Source organism: Nymphalis io, chromosome 20 (assembly GCF_905147045.1).
Source record: "Nymphalis io chromosome 20, ilAglIoxx1.1, whole genome shotgun sequence".
In the NCBI taxonomy this organism is placed as follows: Eukaryota; Metazoa; Arthropoda; class Insecta; order Lepidoptera; family Nymphalidae; genus Nymphalis; species Nymphalis io.
This window is the reverse complement of record NC_065907.1, coordinates 5,122,576-5,140,710: the sequence shown is the minus strand read 5'-3', so window position 1 is coordinate 5,140,710 and position 18,135 is coordinate 5,122,576. Positions and strand designations below refer to the sequence as shown.

General features: G+C 34.1%; 1 protein-coding gene across 2 annotated transcripts; it reads right to left on the bottom strand.

Annotated features, from left to right (window-relative positions):
• Positions 1-707: 707 nt before the first annotated feature.
• Positions 708-18,135, bottom strand: LOC126776565 (biotin--protein ligase). Of its 2 annotated transcripts, XM_050499186.1 has the most exons (15): positions 17,709-18,135; positions 17,294-17,553; positions 16,885-17,038; positions 14,003-14,858; positions 12,928-13,123; positions 12,405-12,529; positions 11,381-11,407; positions 10,689-10,821; positions 9,863-10,039; positions 7,432-7,617; positions 6,945-7,130; positions 5,734-5,840; positions 3,834-3,934; positions 3,205-3,421; positions 708-2,441 (listed from the first exon to the last, which is right to left on the bottom strand). In XM_050499186.1, the coding sequence occupies exons 1-15, from the start codon at positions 17,842-17,844 to the stop codon at positions 2,267-2,269; spliced, it is 3,036 nt and encodes a 1,011-aa protein (XP_050355143.1). In that variant the 5' UTR covers positions 17,845-18,135; the 3' UTR covers positions 708-2,266. The 2 variants fall into 2 exon arrangements, with proteins under 2 accessions (XP_050355143.1, XP_050355144.1); XM_050499187.1 differs by lacking the exon at positions 11,381-11,407.

Genomic DNA, 18,135 nt, shown 5'->3' with positions numbered 1-18,135 from the left:
ATTATTAAAATATAATAAAAGTATATTCAAATTGTAATGTAAACACTAATGAAACCAATTCGATTTAAATGATTTTCATGAAATAAAATGTATTTGCAACAAAATTATATTTTGCAAATTAATTTTTTTTAAAGTCTTCTCCGGTAAGTAAATATAATGAATATATTATTTTTCGATTTTATAACAATCTTGCGTCAAAAGAAACTCGTTGACTTAAAACATATCAGTTCCGTTTAGATTACTTTCAAATTCACCAAAATAGCAAACCAGATTCACAGATACATTCAATCACTTATAAATTGGATAAACTATTAGTTATAGAAATATTTACTAAAAAGGGATATTAACAAAATTACAACATGTAACATATTATCTACTAATAAGGATTATTTGCATATCTTTATCTAGATTTCAACGTCAATTGGGTACAATATGGAAGCGGAACAACTGAGGTAGACGCTTATACTAATGGCAACATTGTCTATTTATACTTTAACAAGCATTAATATTTAATCCTCTTGGGAATAGGGAAATTGTACTAGCTACTTTCGCTTAGAATACATATGCGACTACTAACTGCGAGATTCCCACCTGAATGAGAGTTTATAATTGACAATTATAAAGTCAATTTTTATACCTCTTTTCGCACATGAATTTGACTCATTGCTATCAAACTCGAAATTGGGCAACATTACAGAATGTCTTAATATATCTGATAATTATTAATTCTAAATGGAAATGTCAACAATAAAGACAGAAAGAAACTATTTTACACATCACAGAATTAATAATGACTTTAAAGTACACTCATGTTGTGTAGCAAAAGGAGCCAGCTTAGTATAGCCGAATAAACACAGCCCTGTCTTTCAGCTGGACCCTCTACACATTTTTTCAAATCCTTGAAAATATAATGGTATTGCACCATTCATACATCAATATCTATTGTCATTTATACGTTATCATTTAAAAATCAGTTTTTTTTTAAATCTAATACTGGCCGCATAATATAATTTAGTTAGTGTGCGAAAAGAGGATATTGAATAAATTGTTTGAATCAAATTTGTACAAATAGTAAACAGACTCAATAATAACGAAATTTACTCATCTTCTACAAGAGACGTCTTACTCAATACACGAAGAAATCCTGCGAAATTACCTTCTTTGTAATATTGTTTGTTTACACTTTGAAAAATTGATTCAAAACAATACATTCCCATATTTTATCAAAAACATTAGCGTACAATATTTACTTACCAAATCCGATATAAGAGCGCTGGCAGTGATACGGCTGTCCGATACTACGTGATATGACGCCTAAAATCGCTTGCTACACAACTATCTACCTTAAACCGACGAGATACGACATATTTTAGTCTAATAATTGCTAAATCCATAACACTTTTATATAATTTTTTTAGTTGCAATATTTGCATTACCGTAGTTTTCATGTTAATTAGGACATTATAATTTAGATACTTTTTTTTTACCTATCTATTAAATGTAAACATATAACATTTAGGAATCGTATCGTGCGCTTCATCCGTATATTGTGGATTATACAATAATTGGATTCATTTATGACAGAATGAACCTTGTCATATTAATTATACCACATATTTACTTAGACTGTAAGTAATTTCTTAAGAACGATTTAGTTCTTAGTATATAATGGGGTGAATAATTGTAGGTAGTCAACGATCTTTATAGGCTAGTACTGCCTTGTTCTTACCACTTTCTCAAACGATTTAAAATAGTGTGAAAATACCCTACCGATTTTTATAATTCTTTCACTGTGGTTATTATTATGTATTTATTTGTAAGGTTTTAATATATAAAATTTTAAGGTACCTTTCTTACGTTCAGATTAATATAATAGTGTTATATAATAATTATTGATTGTCGATATATTTAAAAAAAAATCAATATAATTTTGAGTGAAAGGATTTTGGAATAACTGAATTGAACTGTATTCTAGTTCTGACTGACAGCTTAATGGAATTCAAATATATCTTATATTATTCCATAAGAAGATTTATCGATTCTTACACTGATTGACTAAACCCAACACTAGACGCCTAAATTACGTTTTTTAACGTTTTAATTACCAACTTATGATATCAATGGTATTGCCAGCAGAAAAATCTGCTATCTCATAATCCCGAACCATTACCCAAAATAAGTCTATTTTACACTTACATTACCCTTAAATGTAAGTAACTTCGCTAATAATTAAACCCATAAACAATGCCTTTTTATATAAATTAATTTAAAACTTTGGTGCAATGAGTCCACTCATGATGTCGAAAGTGTTGCCATCCGGTGCCACTCTGATCTCCCCAGTGGAAGTTTTTACTAACAACCACCCAGCGGAATCCAAGCCGCTTATAGTACCCTGGACTGGACTGTCTCCGTCGGCGCTTTTTACTTTTATTTCTTCCCCACTGAAAAGATGTAATAAGTTTTAGGAATATTTGCTTGAAAATAAATTAAATTTTTAAATAATAATTTAAAAAAATAATAATAATCTAAGTACATATTATAATAATAATAATATCTAAAATATTGTCTAACCGTTACATGTAATCCAAATTAACCCGATTAAGGAGTAGGATTTAGACCATATTTAACCACGCTACTTCACTACTTCATATATCATTGCCATATTTATCACCGAATTGAAAGTTTAATCATGAATACAAATACAGCAAACGAAAAGGTCAATATTGTTTGCCCAGATTTGAAAACGGGCTCTTCGGTTTAGATCTAAAGGTTTTTGGTGCAATTTTAGAGCAACATGTGTATATGTAACGTTTCAAAACGATTTTGACGCAAAGTCACAAAAAAGTCACGCACTTATTAAACAAAGCACGCATTAATTTATTACTGTTACAGTAACAGCCTGTTAATGTCCCACAGCCGGACTAAGGCCTCCTCTCCCTCTTGAGGAGAAGGTTTGGAGCTTATTCCACCACGCTTCTCCAATGCGGATTGGTAGAATACACATGTGGCATAATACCAATGAAATTAGACACATGCAGGTTTCCTCACGATATTTTCCTTCACCGTCAAGCACGAGATGAATTATAAACACAAATGAAGCACATGAAAATTCAGTGTTGCTTGTCCGGTTAAGATTCACCCGTTCTAACCACTGGGCCGTCTCGGCTACCTGTTACAGTTACACGAATACCAAATCATACTCACTCATGTAACCAATAGTGATAATACAGTTCTAAGAACGCTTCACTGCCATTTTCTTGGTCCAATATTTCCAATATCGTCTCCAATTGTGAACAATAACGAGCGAGGAATTTTTCAATCGATATCGGCGCTAGTGTTGTCCCGTTTCTCTTGTTGTACTCCGATATAATGTCGTTCACGCAAGTTGTCGGAACACCGTTCGATATGTTTACACCAGTGCCTGAAAATTTAGATCGGATAACATTTTATTCTTCATTTTAATATAATCATAATTGTATCGAATTATGATTTATTATAAGATCATCATTGTAAATATCAAATGTAATGTGAAAATACGTATTTTTTTTATTTTTTTTTTAAATGTATAGGCTAGCGCTTGACTGTTATCACACCCGATGGAAAGTGAGATACAGTCTAAGATGGAGCGCGCTAGCCTAGAAGATGCCTATTCACTCTAGACTTGAAGGTGCCCACATTGTAGGTGGTGGGGAAAACGGAGGTCGGGAGGGTATTCCAGACCTTGGCGGTGCGTATCAGAAACGAGGAAGCAAAACGTCTCGTACGTGTCTTAAATACGTCGACTACGTACGGGTGCAGATCTTTTCGATGCCTCGCAGTTACAATTAACATACCTATTTCAATAATAACATCCTCGCCGATACAATTGGCTGTTGTGATGGTACCACCGATCTTTACTTCACGTCCGTAGTATATATCGTTAGGCCATTTTATTCTAAAAACGAAAATAGTTACACGTTAGCACGATGCGTTGAACGAAATGTCCTCTCGTGTGTATTAATGTGTTGCACATACGTAATCACCGTCGATGTGTGCGCTCAATATTATTTACTCACTAGTGGTACATGGATAAATTGCAATTTTAAATTAAATTCAGCTGTAATTAAACCATCACGCTTAATTGTTTTTAAGAAAAAACATTCTAAGCAATATGTTTAGTGAAAAATATTGTGTGCACGTGTGTGTGTGTATTTATGTATGTATGTTAGGTCAATTCGGGGAAGACCGTCTGCCGGGTAAGCCCGTACTGTAAGGAATACGACTGATTTTTAATAGCTACGTACATAGCAGCATGATGTACGAAAACGGTTTACTGTTCTAATATCTATAAATTTAAGTAGATGGCGTTAGTTAAGACACAGAGAGAAAAAACTTCATTTGTAATTTAGTTTGTCAAGACGATACCTTGATGAAAGTTAACTGACAAACTAAATCACATTGTTAAAAAACGCTGTGTGTTTTGTGATGTTATTCGGATCTGTGCAGGTTAGTACATTAGTTTACAAGTTTATAAAACAATTTCTTTATCTAATAATTATCTCAAAATTGCATAACACTCATATTTTAATGGATTACTTCTAATGATACAATTAACACCTCAAAGTACATTAGTGGTTAAGTCCGTCTAGTTGTTAGAGGCAAAGACCGGCTTATGCCGATCTTCGCCGTATCCAGATATCGTAATCCATTTTCGACTAAGCAAGGTTTTTTTTATTAACTGATGACCAAACCCTATTGCGCAATGAGTGCTTTTATTTGACTTTAGCTGACTAAATGCCATCAGGTATTATCACCATTAGGAATTCAATTTATTTTAATTGTCGAAATAAACCCATGCGGTCTAGTTGATATAAATCAACTTTTTATTTTTGTTTGATTACTGTTAAATAAATACTATTATGAATAAAATTAAATTTCCGTTGGCAAAATTTGAATGTAAATATAGTAAATATTATTTTCAGGTAATTAATTTAGTTAGTCCACAATGGGAAAGTATACGTAAGTAGTACAGAAAATCCAACAGAGGATCGTATTCTAAGGAGAAATTAAGAGAAGTTGTTTGTTGTTGGAGAACATTACTTTCTTGTGAATTGTGATGAGAATTCGATATACTTCTAAATTAATACATTATCTTTTTAAATCAAAATATGAATCTTGTTAATTTTTTTGTTTTTTTTTTTATTTGTTTGATTATTTATTGTTGTGTCAATTACTTAAGAAATATTAAAAGCTGATCTCGTAAATAAACTTTTTTATTTTTTTTATTAATGAAAGTGTTTTTTACCTCTCAATGGCGATGTTTGACTTATCCGACAAACGCTTCATTTTGAGGTAAAAGCCGCCAGGAACGATTTATTAAAAAATTTGACGGAACATTTTGAACAAATGTTTAAATACGCACACATAGATTATGTATACAATCATGTAAACTATCTATTTATAGATTTTTTTACATTATACGGTCTTATCCGACGTTTCAGAAAAGTCCGTCAAATTGATTGTTTTTTAAAAGTTATGATTTTTGCATAAACAAATGTTTTTTAAGTAATTTTGATTGTTTAATTTAATAGCCAACTAAATATTTAATCATCCTGTAGAAAAATTGTCTGAAATGTCCTAAAGGTAGCCTATTACGATCAATAAACAAAATTTTTAATAAAGTATGCCGGTCATAGCCGAAGTGACCTTATGTATTCATGTGTGTGTTAGTGAGTGCGCATATGTGTGTGCGACCTGATGTCGAGGCGCTCGTATCCGGCGAGCGTGCGCAGCGCGCGCACGGCCGCCAGCGCCGCGCCGTGCTGCGTGAGCGGCAACGTGTCCGACACCTTCCGGTACACCTGACGACCGATATGCACAGTAACAGCATGTTAATGTCCCACTGCTAAGTTAAAGCCTCCTCTCCCTTTTGAGGAGGTTTGGAGCTTATTCCATCACGCTGCTCCAATGCGGGTTGGTAGAATACAATTTCAATGAAATTAGACACATGCAGGTTTCCTCACGATGTTTTCCTTCACCGTCAAGCACGAGATGAATTATAAACACAAATTAAGTACATGATTCAGTGGTGCTAGCCCGGTTTGAACCCACGATCATCGGTTAAGATTCACGCGTTCTAACCACTAGGCCATCTCGACGACCGACATACTAATCTTTTCCTCTACTTACTCATTCCTTACGATAATACACAAATTTTTCGTACTTTATTGAAATAGGGCCTTCAGACTGTGGTTGCACATAGGTTACATCTGTAGTTTTAGATCTATTTGTATTTCAAATGTGACCAACAATCAAAGTTATAATATTAAGGCTATAGTTATACTCATTATATTTCGAGATCTAACCATTGGCAGCGTAAGGTATGTACTTAGGGCTTAAGATACGAGTATGAATGTTGTCGGTACCGATGTGTCGAACGTCGATATTTTTGTCATCACGCAGTTCAATACAATTTGCTTCTGCATGTATCAATGGTAATCGTTAAATGGATTAAATATAACTTTCAATGATCTTATTATAGACTATTATAGCTCATTTTCAATATCAACGATTCTCAAGCCATGGTTAGCAGGACACTGGTGAATCCACAATGTTCGTAGATACTAACATATTTTTATCTTTTTAAAAGCAGATTTAGTTACAATCGATTACCCAAGAAAATATTAAAAATTGTATGATTTTGACACCATTATTACACAATTTTATAAAACTAATAGTTTTAATAAGCTATTAATAAGCTATTAAAAGTATTAGTTTTCTATACCTCGACCTCTATACCTCTGTTTATATTATTTTAAAAACTACAATGTACTCGCAAGTGCGGGATAAAATATGACACCGATGTCCCGGACTTCTATTAGGTTGACAACTACTGCCCTCTATTAGCGGAGCGTTGACTGAACCCTGTAAATATGTTTGAAGAACATGGAAAGTGGTGGCGTTACCTGGAGCGATACGGCGGCCTGTCCGGGCGGCGTGATCCAGCGGTTGCCGGCGCGGCCGCGCGCGCACGTCTGGCGGCGAGCGAGCGCGCCCGCGCCGTGCGCCCGCGCCGCGCGCACCCACGCCGCCGTCGACGACAACACGTCCGCGTACAGCATGGCGCGGCCCAGCTGCGACGACGACAGGTTCTGCCGCACGACAGGAAATACTATGATCTAATACTTTTTGCATGTGTCTAATTTCATTGAAATTATGCCACACGTGTATTCCACCAACCCGCATTGGAGCAGCGTGGTGGAATAAGCTCCAAAACTTCTCCTCAAAAGGGAGAGGAGGCCATAGTCCAGCAGTGGAACATTAACAGGCTGCTACTGTAATACTTTTTGCTATTTCATTAAAATGGAGCATAGACAATCGACATGTACGCAATAAAATGAAATAGGTTAAAAAAAATATATTTAAAAGTACAAATAAATAAAAATTACTTACGTCAAAGTATTCAACGGTTGAGAAATTTTCAGGACATTCGTACAAGTAAACGGGGAGGAAGGTTTCGGAGGGGGGTTGTATGGGCGTCTCGTCTCTCATGCACCACTGTATCGTCAAGTCGTCGAGTTTCTGAATACGCTTGCCATCTACCACCGGACACCAACTCTCCACTAGCGACATTTTTTGCTAAAAATACATATCTAATAAAATTAGTGTTTCGACTACAATTGTTTATGAAATTTAAAGGATTTAACGTAAATTTATATTTATTTTAAACTTTTCTACCACGACACTCACATTAACATTTACCTTAAATATGTATAAGATAAAATAAACATATTTAGGTAAAAGCCAAGTTCCAAGCTCTCAAGTAATTTAGGAATTTTATTTTTAAAACATCTTAACAATTTGATTGAAATTTTAGATATATTAGGTTTTTTTATTCATTTAAAACAATAGACTTGAAATTGAAAAATACCTCGGTTTAAAACACATGCCAGCGATAATTAATAAAAAATATACATAATAAAATTTTCCTATTAATACAATTAGGTGTTTTAATTTCGCTTTTTTAATTATCTAGCAAGTTTTTTAAAGCAACACGCAAAGCTTTATACTAAAAGTAAATCTCTTTAAATAGCGGATTTTGTTTTTATATAATACATAGCAATAACTTCATTTATATTATTATTTTATGCAAACTTACTTCTGTCTTCAAGAAATAAATATATAAAACAAATATATAAAACAGTGCTGAAAATAGTTTGATTTAGATAACATGCTAGGTGCTCTAAGCTTTGATTTCCAACAAAGCATATGCACACGCATAATGAGATTTTAGGAATATATAAAACAAATAACAGTATTTCGATATTTATCAAAAATAATAAACATGATTTAAGCTAAACAAATTTTGTTTTGCTTACAACATTAAAAGATGATTTAACGGTCATTTAAGAATATAAATATTGTGAAACTTCTTTAGGCGTGATGTGAATATAAAATTTCAAGTTCAAATTTAATTTAACTTCTGATACGTTTACTAAATTGCACGCGCTAATATTTCTATTTATATATATAATGTAATATTCATAAAATCTCTTTAAAGCAAGCGATACAAGTAGCGAGCTGTCGCTCACCGGGCATCACACCGTCACGTGGCCCGGCCCGCCCGACCGCGCCGCCCATCCGCCCTAACAAACACCACCGTTATGTACCCACTTCGCTATCTGTGCTCTATAGTCTATGGTAATGATACTTCCATTTTTAAATGTCAATATGACAGTTATAAGGTGAATATTAACAATCTATGGTAATTACGTGACAAATGCTTTCGAAAATTAATGGTGCATGTTTAAGTGATTTTTGGGAATAGTGTGAATTATATTACGTGCTTGTATATTCGTTTTTCAAATGTCTGACTTAAAGTTAGCAACGTTACGATAATCTCATGTCAACATTGATGATATTGTTGTTTGAATAAAGTGTCAAGAAATTACTTATACTCAGATTTATTACATTTTAATTTCGTAAATATTTTATTATTGTTAATTTTTTCGTACTAGGATAAAACTGAGTAAGAAAATGTCAGAAAATAAAAAGTGTCCGAATTCGAAACAATACGTATAAGTATAATTTTGTAACTTTCCTCGTACAATGTAAGTATTATCTGAGGTTGCTAACTCTTTTTTGTTTGTGTTTTTAATTCAAGACTCGAATCGAATATCAAAAAGTATTTAAAACCACTATTGCTACATCTGTAATACTACACTCGTTTACATTCAGCCCTTCATATTTTTGCGTACTTCATTTAGCCCATTATTATTTTTCTTTTATTAAATAAATAATCACAGGCGGTTTGGTTGTAATTAAGGTATATATTTTCTATTCTTGTTATTAATTTTATTATTAACGTATGTTTTTATTTCTAGGCATTATTATAATCGAAATATGATAATAAATCAAAGTATCCAATTCCTTGCTAAATAATTTCTAATATGCTGAATATAAACGTGTTACATTGTATGTATGATACGATTTCATGATGAATAAAAATTCTGAAATATATTTTAATTTTCATACATAGTAACAATATAACGAAAATACATACAAAATGGCGTTTCTAAAAGCTCCTAAATCATATATGAATTAATTATCAGACTTTTACTTTAATTACACTTCTAATGTATGCACATAACAACTATTCATTGTTTACTTATTTCAATTTGACATTTATATTTTAACACATAGTGTTACCACACGTAATATCAACTTTAACAGAGTGTGATAAATATTTTTTTTAATTTATATCATAAATCATCATATTTACGTGATACTAAAATATAAATACCAAATTACAGCAATTGCTACCATGACAAAACAAAGATGGCGATGAGAATGATTAATATTTTTATCATAAAAACACTCTTACCACGTGATTTCCCAGAAAATAGCCTTTCGTATATTCCACTTGTTTTAGTTCTCTCGAATCTTTGACGTGAAGGCCTAGAATATTTCCTAGTATTTTATGTAGGATTTCTAATCTGGCTTCGTTGCTTTTCATTCCCTCTTCACCAAGGTAGTCGCTTGGATCTGCTTCTAGGTGTATCTTAAATTAATATAAACAATATACTATTTACTTAAAACATAAGTAAGGTTTTATAATACTCATAATTAAATTAAGGATTTTTAGAGGCGATTTACTTTTTTAATATAATGATATTTATTGATCTAAGTTCATAAACAAATATTTTCATAAAAAAAATCTATTGGACATATCAAAAGTTAATCTCATAACGATCAGACTACAGTACAGTAGACCACAAACCGGCGGTAGATTGTGCAGAAGACCCAAAGTGTTCGATTAACCACAGTGTATGGCTTTTGTGAATTATGAAACCTATGCAGTGTTCGACTTATTGTATATATGTTATATTAATTGAGCCTTCATAGATAAACTGATATATATATAACTCCGCTTCGGATAGTAAATAGCGGAGTCTCGGCGTTTACCCAGTACAGAAATACGAAGTGAAGGGTAAGACAGGGTAATGTTATATCACTGGAAATGTTCACAAGCGCCTTGGGGGATGTATTAAAGATTACGCTCTCCCGCCAGGTGAAACAAAGATCTAACGAGATGGTTATGGAAGGCGTTGCACAGAGAACTTTGGCGCACTTTGATAATGAACTACGTATGTCGAAACGATGTACGATATACGTTATCTATCTATATAATATAAAATATTCGAACTTACCTGTGAGAATATCGCGACGCCACTGTTGGTAAGATCCGTAGCCTGGAGCAAGGATGGAGTACGCCATGTCTCCTCCGACGCCAAGACTTGGATGTCGAGTTCATGACCAGGGTGCCCAGTATACTTTGATGGCCTGAATTATTTCGTTATTTTAACCAGTAACCAGATTAATATTTTAAAGTCATAATTATATACATTATTAAAAAAAAGAGGATTAATAGCAACACATTATTACCGGAATTAAATTATATCAATATTTTCTGAATTAAAAAGCATTTTTTTTTGTAAGAAATCGATTACAATCCTAAAAATATGTCTCTAAACATGCTTTATTGGGTAATTATTTAAGTCGTAACATTACAAGAAAACCAAACTACTGCTAGTTTTCCTTTTAAGGATTTTCAGCTGAAAAGTCAACTGCCGATATTAACAGAAATATCAAATGCATAATGTGATTTGTTATATAGTTTTAAATATATCGATATCAAGCAATTAGCAATCTGAAAAACCAATACGATTTTTTAAATAGTAATCATTTAAAATATCATAAAGGTGATGTACAAAAACAAAAGAGGCAAAATCACGTCACTACACATCAATAGCAAATACGAGTAAAGAGGTTCAGTAGCGATATATACATACATACGAAGCTGTTCATATCTATATACGTATAATAAAAGCGTATTGCGTACCAACACATATTAGCGTCCTGACTCGCTCTGGAAAACCATCAAAACTCTTAAAATAATATATATCACATTTACGACTATCTATATAAATAATTTTTTTGTTTTTCCTTAATGTATATAGTTGGAAAAAGTTTTACGATGACATAATTAGTAAAAGTTTTACGGTCACGATTTCGACTCCCAGTCTTGAAAAAAAAACATTATAAATATTTTCTCGCTCCATCGTCGACCACATCTTGAATCGAGACTATTGCGATTAAGTGCAAGCATATATATTACATCAATTTGATGGTAGGGCTTTGTGGAAGCTCGTCTGGGCGGGTGGTACCAAACCATCCACTTATCAGATATTCTACCTCAAAACAGCAGTACTTAGCATTGATGTGTTCCGGTTTGAAGGGTGAGTGAGCCAGTGTAATTACAGGCACAAGGGACATAAAATCTTAGTTCCCATGGTTGGTGGCGCATTAGCTATAAGCGATGGTTGACATTTCTTACAATGCCAATGTCTAAGGGCGTTTGGTGACCACTTACCATCAGGTGGCCCATATCTAGTGGTCTATGTCGGATGGTGACCACTCACCCATTACCGTCTACGTGTCTATTCTATAAAGAAATAATCTAAAGGGTTTTTCCACGAATTTACTGTTGCGTGATTAATGAAATCCTCTAAACGACATTGTTCCACATTTTTGTACCAATCTTTCCCATAAATAAAGCATCAATTATTTTAGCACATTTACGTACGAGTTGAAAATTTAATTAGCTGTTGACCTCAGATCATAGGAATCATCATATGAGCTGAGCTTTCAATACATATATTCAATAAGATGACAACAGTTTATTCCTTAATTTAATTTTAAAAAGTATTACAGATAGGATTTAACTGCTATTTTTGCTGCTGGCAATCACCTTATAGAAAAAGTAAATAAAACACTTTTAAAGCTACCATCAAAAAATCAAAAACAGATAACATATAGACATGTCATAACATATATCATATATATAAGTATGTAAATATCCTTACTGTCTATCGCTTTCAGTCGAAAATTGTTTCTTAGCAGGGGAAGCTTGGTAGCAGAATATATGGTGCTTCATCTTGACCGACTTCCACTTATCGTATGAGAACTGAACTACTTCATTCTCTCTTATCTGTAATGAAGGAGATGGATCTAACTCACTAATAATATAAAAAATACGACAAATTTTAAGTACTTAATAATATAATTTAATTCTATTTTATAGCATTTTTTTGACATTTGGGATATCTTGAAAACTTGACAACAAAACATCGAAAGAACTTATTAAAAGTAATCTCTCGCTATTCCTTTAGAAATACTGAATGATGTTTGAACCCTTCCTATTTATTCCGGAGCATAACCTTAGAAGTTTCAGGAGTGATCCGCCCTTGCATTATGGTAAAGAAAAACGGATTTGAATATTCTGTTTATTTAACAAGTTACGGTGATAAGCTACTTTGCGTTGGACGAAAAAGGACAAAAAGACGCTAGGGTTGGCCCTACGCCCGGGGAGGGAGTAGTCCGGCGTACCTCGGCAGTCTTGTAGTGCGGCAGCACGGTGTGCAGCAGGTCGGAGCAGAGCGCGAGCAGGCGGCCGCCGTCCAGCAGGTGCGCGAGCAGCAGCGGCGCGGCTCGGCCGGCGCAGCCCGCCACCGCCACCAGCGCCGCGCGCCCGCGCCACGCGCCGCCGCACAGCGCCTCGCGCGACACGCTGTACACCGTGTACCTGTACACGCCCGCGACGATCGACAACGAGCTTTTCGTTAAGGGCCATTCGATTTCGCTCACATTTCCTCCTTCACGAATGTATTGAATTTATGTAATTTGTTTTTCTAAATATTTTACTATGCTTATGCTTAATCCTAGGGGATATTCAATAAAACTTATTTAACATCCATGAATTGAAATATATTGGTAGAAGAAAAAATAATTATAGTGTTATTGCCATTTATACTAATGTCATAAAAAATCGGATTTGATTACAAAAATAAACGTGTTTAACTAGAGAGAATCAGAGAGTGCATCTGTTTTTGCGTCCAAGTTTGTGCACTATAATTATATTCTGAACCACTGCGCGAATTTGGCCATTGCTGCTCCTTTGAACCGCAAGGGCCGAAATCGATTAGGAGGATAACAATATATAATTATATAATTTATCACTTTAGACGGACAAGACCGAAACGGTTATTGATGTTATAATATAATTTACCCAAATTTGACTGCCTCGTTGGTCTAGTGGCTTGATGGAAGGCTGCAGATCCGGAGTTCCTGGGTTCAACTCCCAGGTCGGGCCAATAAAAAGTTATTGAGTTTTTCTGTCAGAAAATTCTCAGTAGCAGCCCGGTGTTTGAAAGTTGGAAGTGTGCCTCGGAAAGCACGTAAAGCCGTTGGTTCTGCGCCTTTACTCTTTCCGGTCGTGTCGGATTGCCGTCCCATCGGATTATGAGAGTTAGGGAATAGAGAGTGCACTTGTGTTTGCGCAAACACTTGTGCACTATAATATCTCCTGCGTAGTTGGCAAATCTCTCTTGAGATTGGCCGCCGTGGCCGAAATCGGTCTGGAGGACGTTATTATTATTATAATTTACCAAGGGATTGAACTTACCTATCGCAATCTAAAACTTTCTTCAGAGACGCTTCTAAATTATCTCTAGCCACTATACTATCCGAATAAATTAAAACGTTCGGTGATTTAGTATTCACTAATGGACGGGAACTTTTCATGGACCTTGGTGTCATTTGAGACGGTGAACTCTCTGGAGTCTCTTCTCGTATATAAGTTGTCGTCTCCATTTGACTCTGAGGCCGTTTCGGAGCGGTCGTACTAATTACCCGTTTATGCGTCGTTATTGATTTTATTTGACTCGATATATTTAACAATGACGATGAAAGTTGACTAGTTCCCTTCTTTAAATCCAATTTCAAACTAGACTTCTTTGGTGTTATGTTGTGTTGTATTTCAACGGTAACATTTTCTAAAACAACTTCTTCAGAAGCTACATTTTTTTTCTCTGGTGATTTCCCTAAAATCTTTTCGGGGGATTTACCAAGTTTTTTCTCGGGTGATTTATGCGGTACTTTATCAATCAATTTCTCTGCCGATTGATCTGGTGACTTTTCAGATACTTTAACTTCTGGCTTCAGTAACGTCTTAGAAGTCTCAGGTTCTTTAATGTCTTCGTCTGATAGAGATTTCGTTGTAATTGTACTTACATCAGTCAAAGTAACATTTCGTCTTCCGACGGTGGTATCATATACTTTGTCACTCCCTCCGTTCATTTCCACGAGGCTCCTTCTGTCGGACTTAATGTCAACAACCTTTGATAGTTTACGTAAAAGAGCTGCGTGGACAGGCCACTGAAATTCTTCACGAGACTGTTTAAGACTATGTTGAATTTCACTTCGGAGACCTCTCATCGATAAATCAGTAGCTTTGTTTGGTTCTCCAGATATTTGAACAGCTGGAAAATATTTTTTATATAAATCGGAAATAGAAAATAAAACTTTTTATATTAATATTAAACTAAAATATTAAATTAAATAATATATTAGGTCCTTACATATGAAATTAGCGTTTTGTCGTACTGACCACTTTGATCTGAAATATCTACTCTTTGGTTAAGAATTCCAAATTCAAATTTATAAATTCATTTAGCTGGTACATTTGAGTTTTGAAAACAGTCATTCATTTGTTTTTTCCTCATTATTTTTTTCTTTGGCGTCGCTTATTACCGCACAATGGCAAACATGAAATATTGGTATAATTTACGAGTACGAATTCTACCGTGGTACCAGTGCTGCAGAAACAGCTCGAAGGATTGAATTGGAATGATGTGTGCGGCGCTGGTGTCGCAAAAGAAAGCACGGTACGTTTTTGGTTTCAACGTTTTCGTTCTGGAAATTTCGACCTTCAGAACCGACACAATAATGAAGAGATTTTAAATCGAATCATTACTTGTGATGAAAAGTGGATACTGTACGATAATCGGAAGCGCACGTCGCAATGGCTGAACCATAGAGACCCAGCCAAATCCTGCCCTAAACGAAAATTGACTCACAAAAAGATACTTGTGAGCGTTTGGTGGACTAGGGCCGGTGTCGTTCACTACAGCTTTCTGAAATCTGGCCAAACGATTATGGCAGATATCTATTGTCAGCAACTGTAAACCATGAAGGAAGAACTAGCAACGTTGTTTAGCAAAACAACCGAGATTGGTCAATCGCTCTAGGCCACTGCTGCTTCACGACAACGCAAGACACACAAAGCACAACAAACAACCACTAAGTTAGATGAGCTACAATTGGAATGTCTGCGACATCCACCATACTCCCCGGACCTTGCTCCAACAGATTACCATTTTTTCCGGAATTTGGACAACTTCTTACAAGGAAAATTCAACTCCAATGCGGCAGTCCAAGCCGCCTTCAAAGAGTTTATTGATTCTCGCCCCCATGTTTTTTTTAAAGGGGTTAATGAACTACCCATGAGATGGCAAAAGTGTATAGATAACAATTGTGCATACTTTGATTAATATATTTTACAAAAAAAAAATTGACTTTATATTCCTCCCGGACAAAACGCCAATTTCATATGTAAGGACCTAATATATGCAAGCAAAGACATAATTAAAAAACGGATATTCATAGACGTATATTCAAATATAGAAAAGTTATCTTGTATCCTAAGCAACACTACATGTTAATAGTGTCCTTGATTATCTTGTGAACAATTAAGGAAACTACACATTCAGAGCAAATTGAGGAAACTGCTATAACAATCTGTATTTCCTGTTACATAATTAGAAAAAAACTCATTCATCAGTTCAGTTCGTTAAAATTATTTTATAACCAATACACGAGTAATGCTGCTTCTGGCATGATTAAATTACTTTGGCTTTAAGTTATTTTCTTATATTTACAGACATGCCATAAACTCAGTTCACATTTGAGTAAATATCAATCTTCTCCATGCCTGTACTCTTTCCGGTCATGTCCAATAGCTACCCATTGGAATTATAAAAGTGCAATTTAGTTTATACATAATTTCTGCACAAATGTCCAGTCTCTATTGAGATGGCTGCTATCAATGATCATCAAAACAAATCAGCTCTAAGGTAAATTTATTTATTTAAAATATACTGGCAGATTGGCAAATGCGCCACTTGATGGTAAGGGGTCGCCACTACTTATAAATGTTGACACTAAGAATATAGCAGTACTCGGTATTGTTGTATTCCGGTTTGAAGAGTGAATGAGCCTGGAAAATCACAATACTAAGTATGGCTATTTGGTAGTAAAATATATGATGAGTGGGTGACACCTATGCAGCCGGTCTTGCACTTTTGTGCAAGCCCTACCAACATAAAAATGTACAAAGTAATTTTATGATTTATGTAAAATTCAGTATGTGACTTGTGTTTCAGTCAATGCCCTTCCTGTGTAGATATAGTTTCAATTAAAAAAAGCATGATAAATAGTCATACTTACTTTGTATCCTAACAACTGGTAACTTGTGATCAATTATGAATTCTCCGCCAACAAAATGGAGTCCAACAATACTAAGATTTTCCATGTTCGTTTTTAAAACTATTGCTAAATGAGATCCAGCTTTCCAAGCAATTGGCTTTCCCATAGATTCCAACTAAAACAAAAATAGCTTGTTATACTTATGAAACTCAGCAAAAGATTATATATTAGAGAGCAATTGCATAGATTACATAACAAGATTACATGAAACAAAATTTAATTAAAGAGATTTTATATGTGAATTAAGGATTGATCCAGTATTTCTTAGCTCTGCATAATATCAAAATGTAATGAATGCAATTGCAGTATGTGAAACTTAAATTAAATATATTAGTCAAAGATATTTTGAATGTAAATAAAATTGTCTTACACGAATTATGTCATGATATGAACTATCTTCATGTGGCTCCATTTCACACTCAAATAATAGTTCAAGATCTAATTCAGATGACGGTGTGACATCCTCAGAACCTAAAGGCAGCCCTCCCCCACAAGAAACCCAATCATTGATTTCAATACACTGAGTTGGTTTCATACTACATATTCTTGAAGCATTGGTGTAGTCTAGGAGATCACATAAATATGCGTTTTTGGGATTTGTACATAATTTCGAACTAAGAGTAGGTGTTTCTGAAATAATCAATAAGGTACAAATCATAAAGATTATGAGCAATGTAAAAAAATATATTTATTTTATTGAAATTCTGTTAGTGACAGTGCCAAATCAAAAGTCATATTTATTAAAAGTATTTTTATTACTGAAAAAATTATTTGATATTACGTACCTGCCGCATTTTCAGGCACTTTACAAAATGCAACACTTGTGTTACCATTTAGAAACTCTAAAAGACGAGCTCGAAATGAACGGATACGCCAAGTTTTTATAAAAGTCATTGCAATGTAAATTGGTGTAAAAAGCATGCTTATTGATTTTCAATCAAGGGCACCTCCTCTAAACAAATCACAAAACCATTTCACTTAGTTTGATCGATATAATATTGGACTATATTCAAAAATCTCTAAGAATTTCAGTATCGATTCTAAAGTCCATTTTTTATGCAGTTATAATCCAATAATGATTATATAAAAATAAAATAGAATCACCAATAGGTACTTAATCCAATAGACATTTAGATTTAAAGTTTAAAAAACTTAAAAATGTTTCATTAATAGGGATAAAAAATTAATTTTGAAATTCCGTACCTAATTTCG

Coding starts and splice junctions, on each gene's coding strand:
- LOC126776565 (XM_050499186.1), bottom strand. CDS start 17,844: ATGCTTTTTACACCAATTTACATTGCAATGACTTTTATAAAAACTTGG. Junction 13,124..14,002: donor AAAGTTTTAGATTGCGATAG/GTAAGTTCAATC, acceptor GGGCGTGTACAG/GTACACGGTGTACAGCGTGT. Junction 2,442..3,204: donor TATCACTATTGGTTACATGA/GTGAGTATGATT, acceptor ACATCTTTTCAG/TGGGGAAGAAATAAAAGTAA.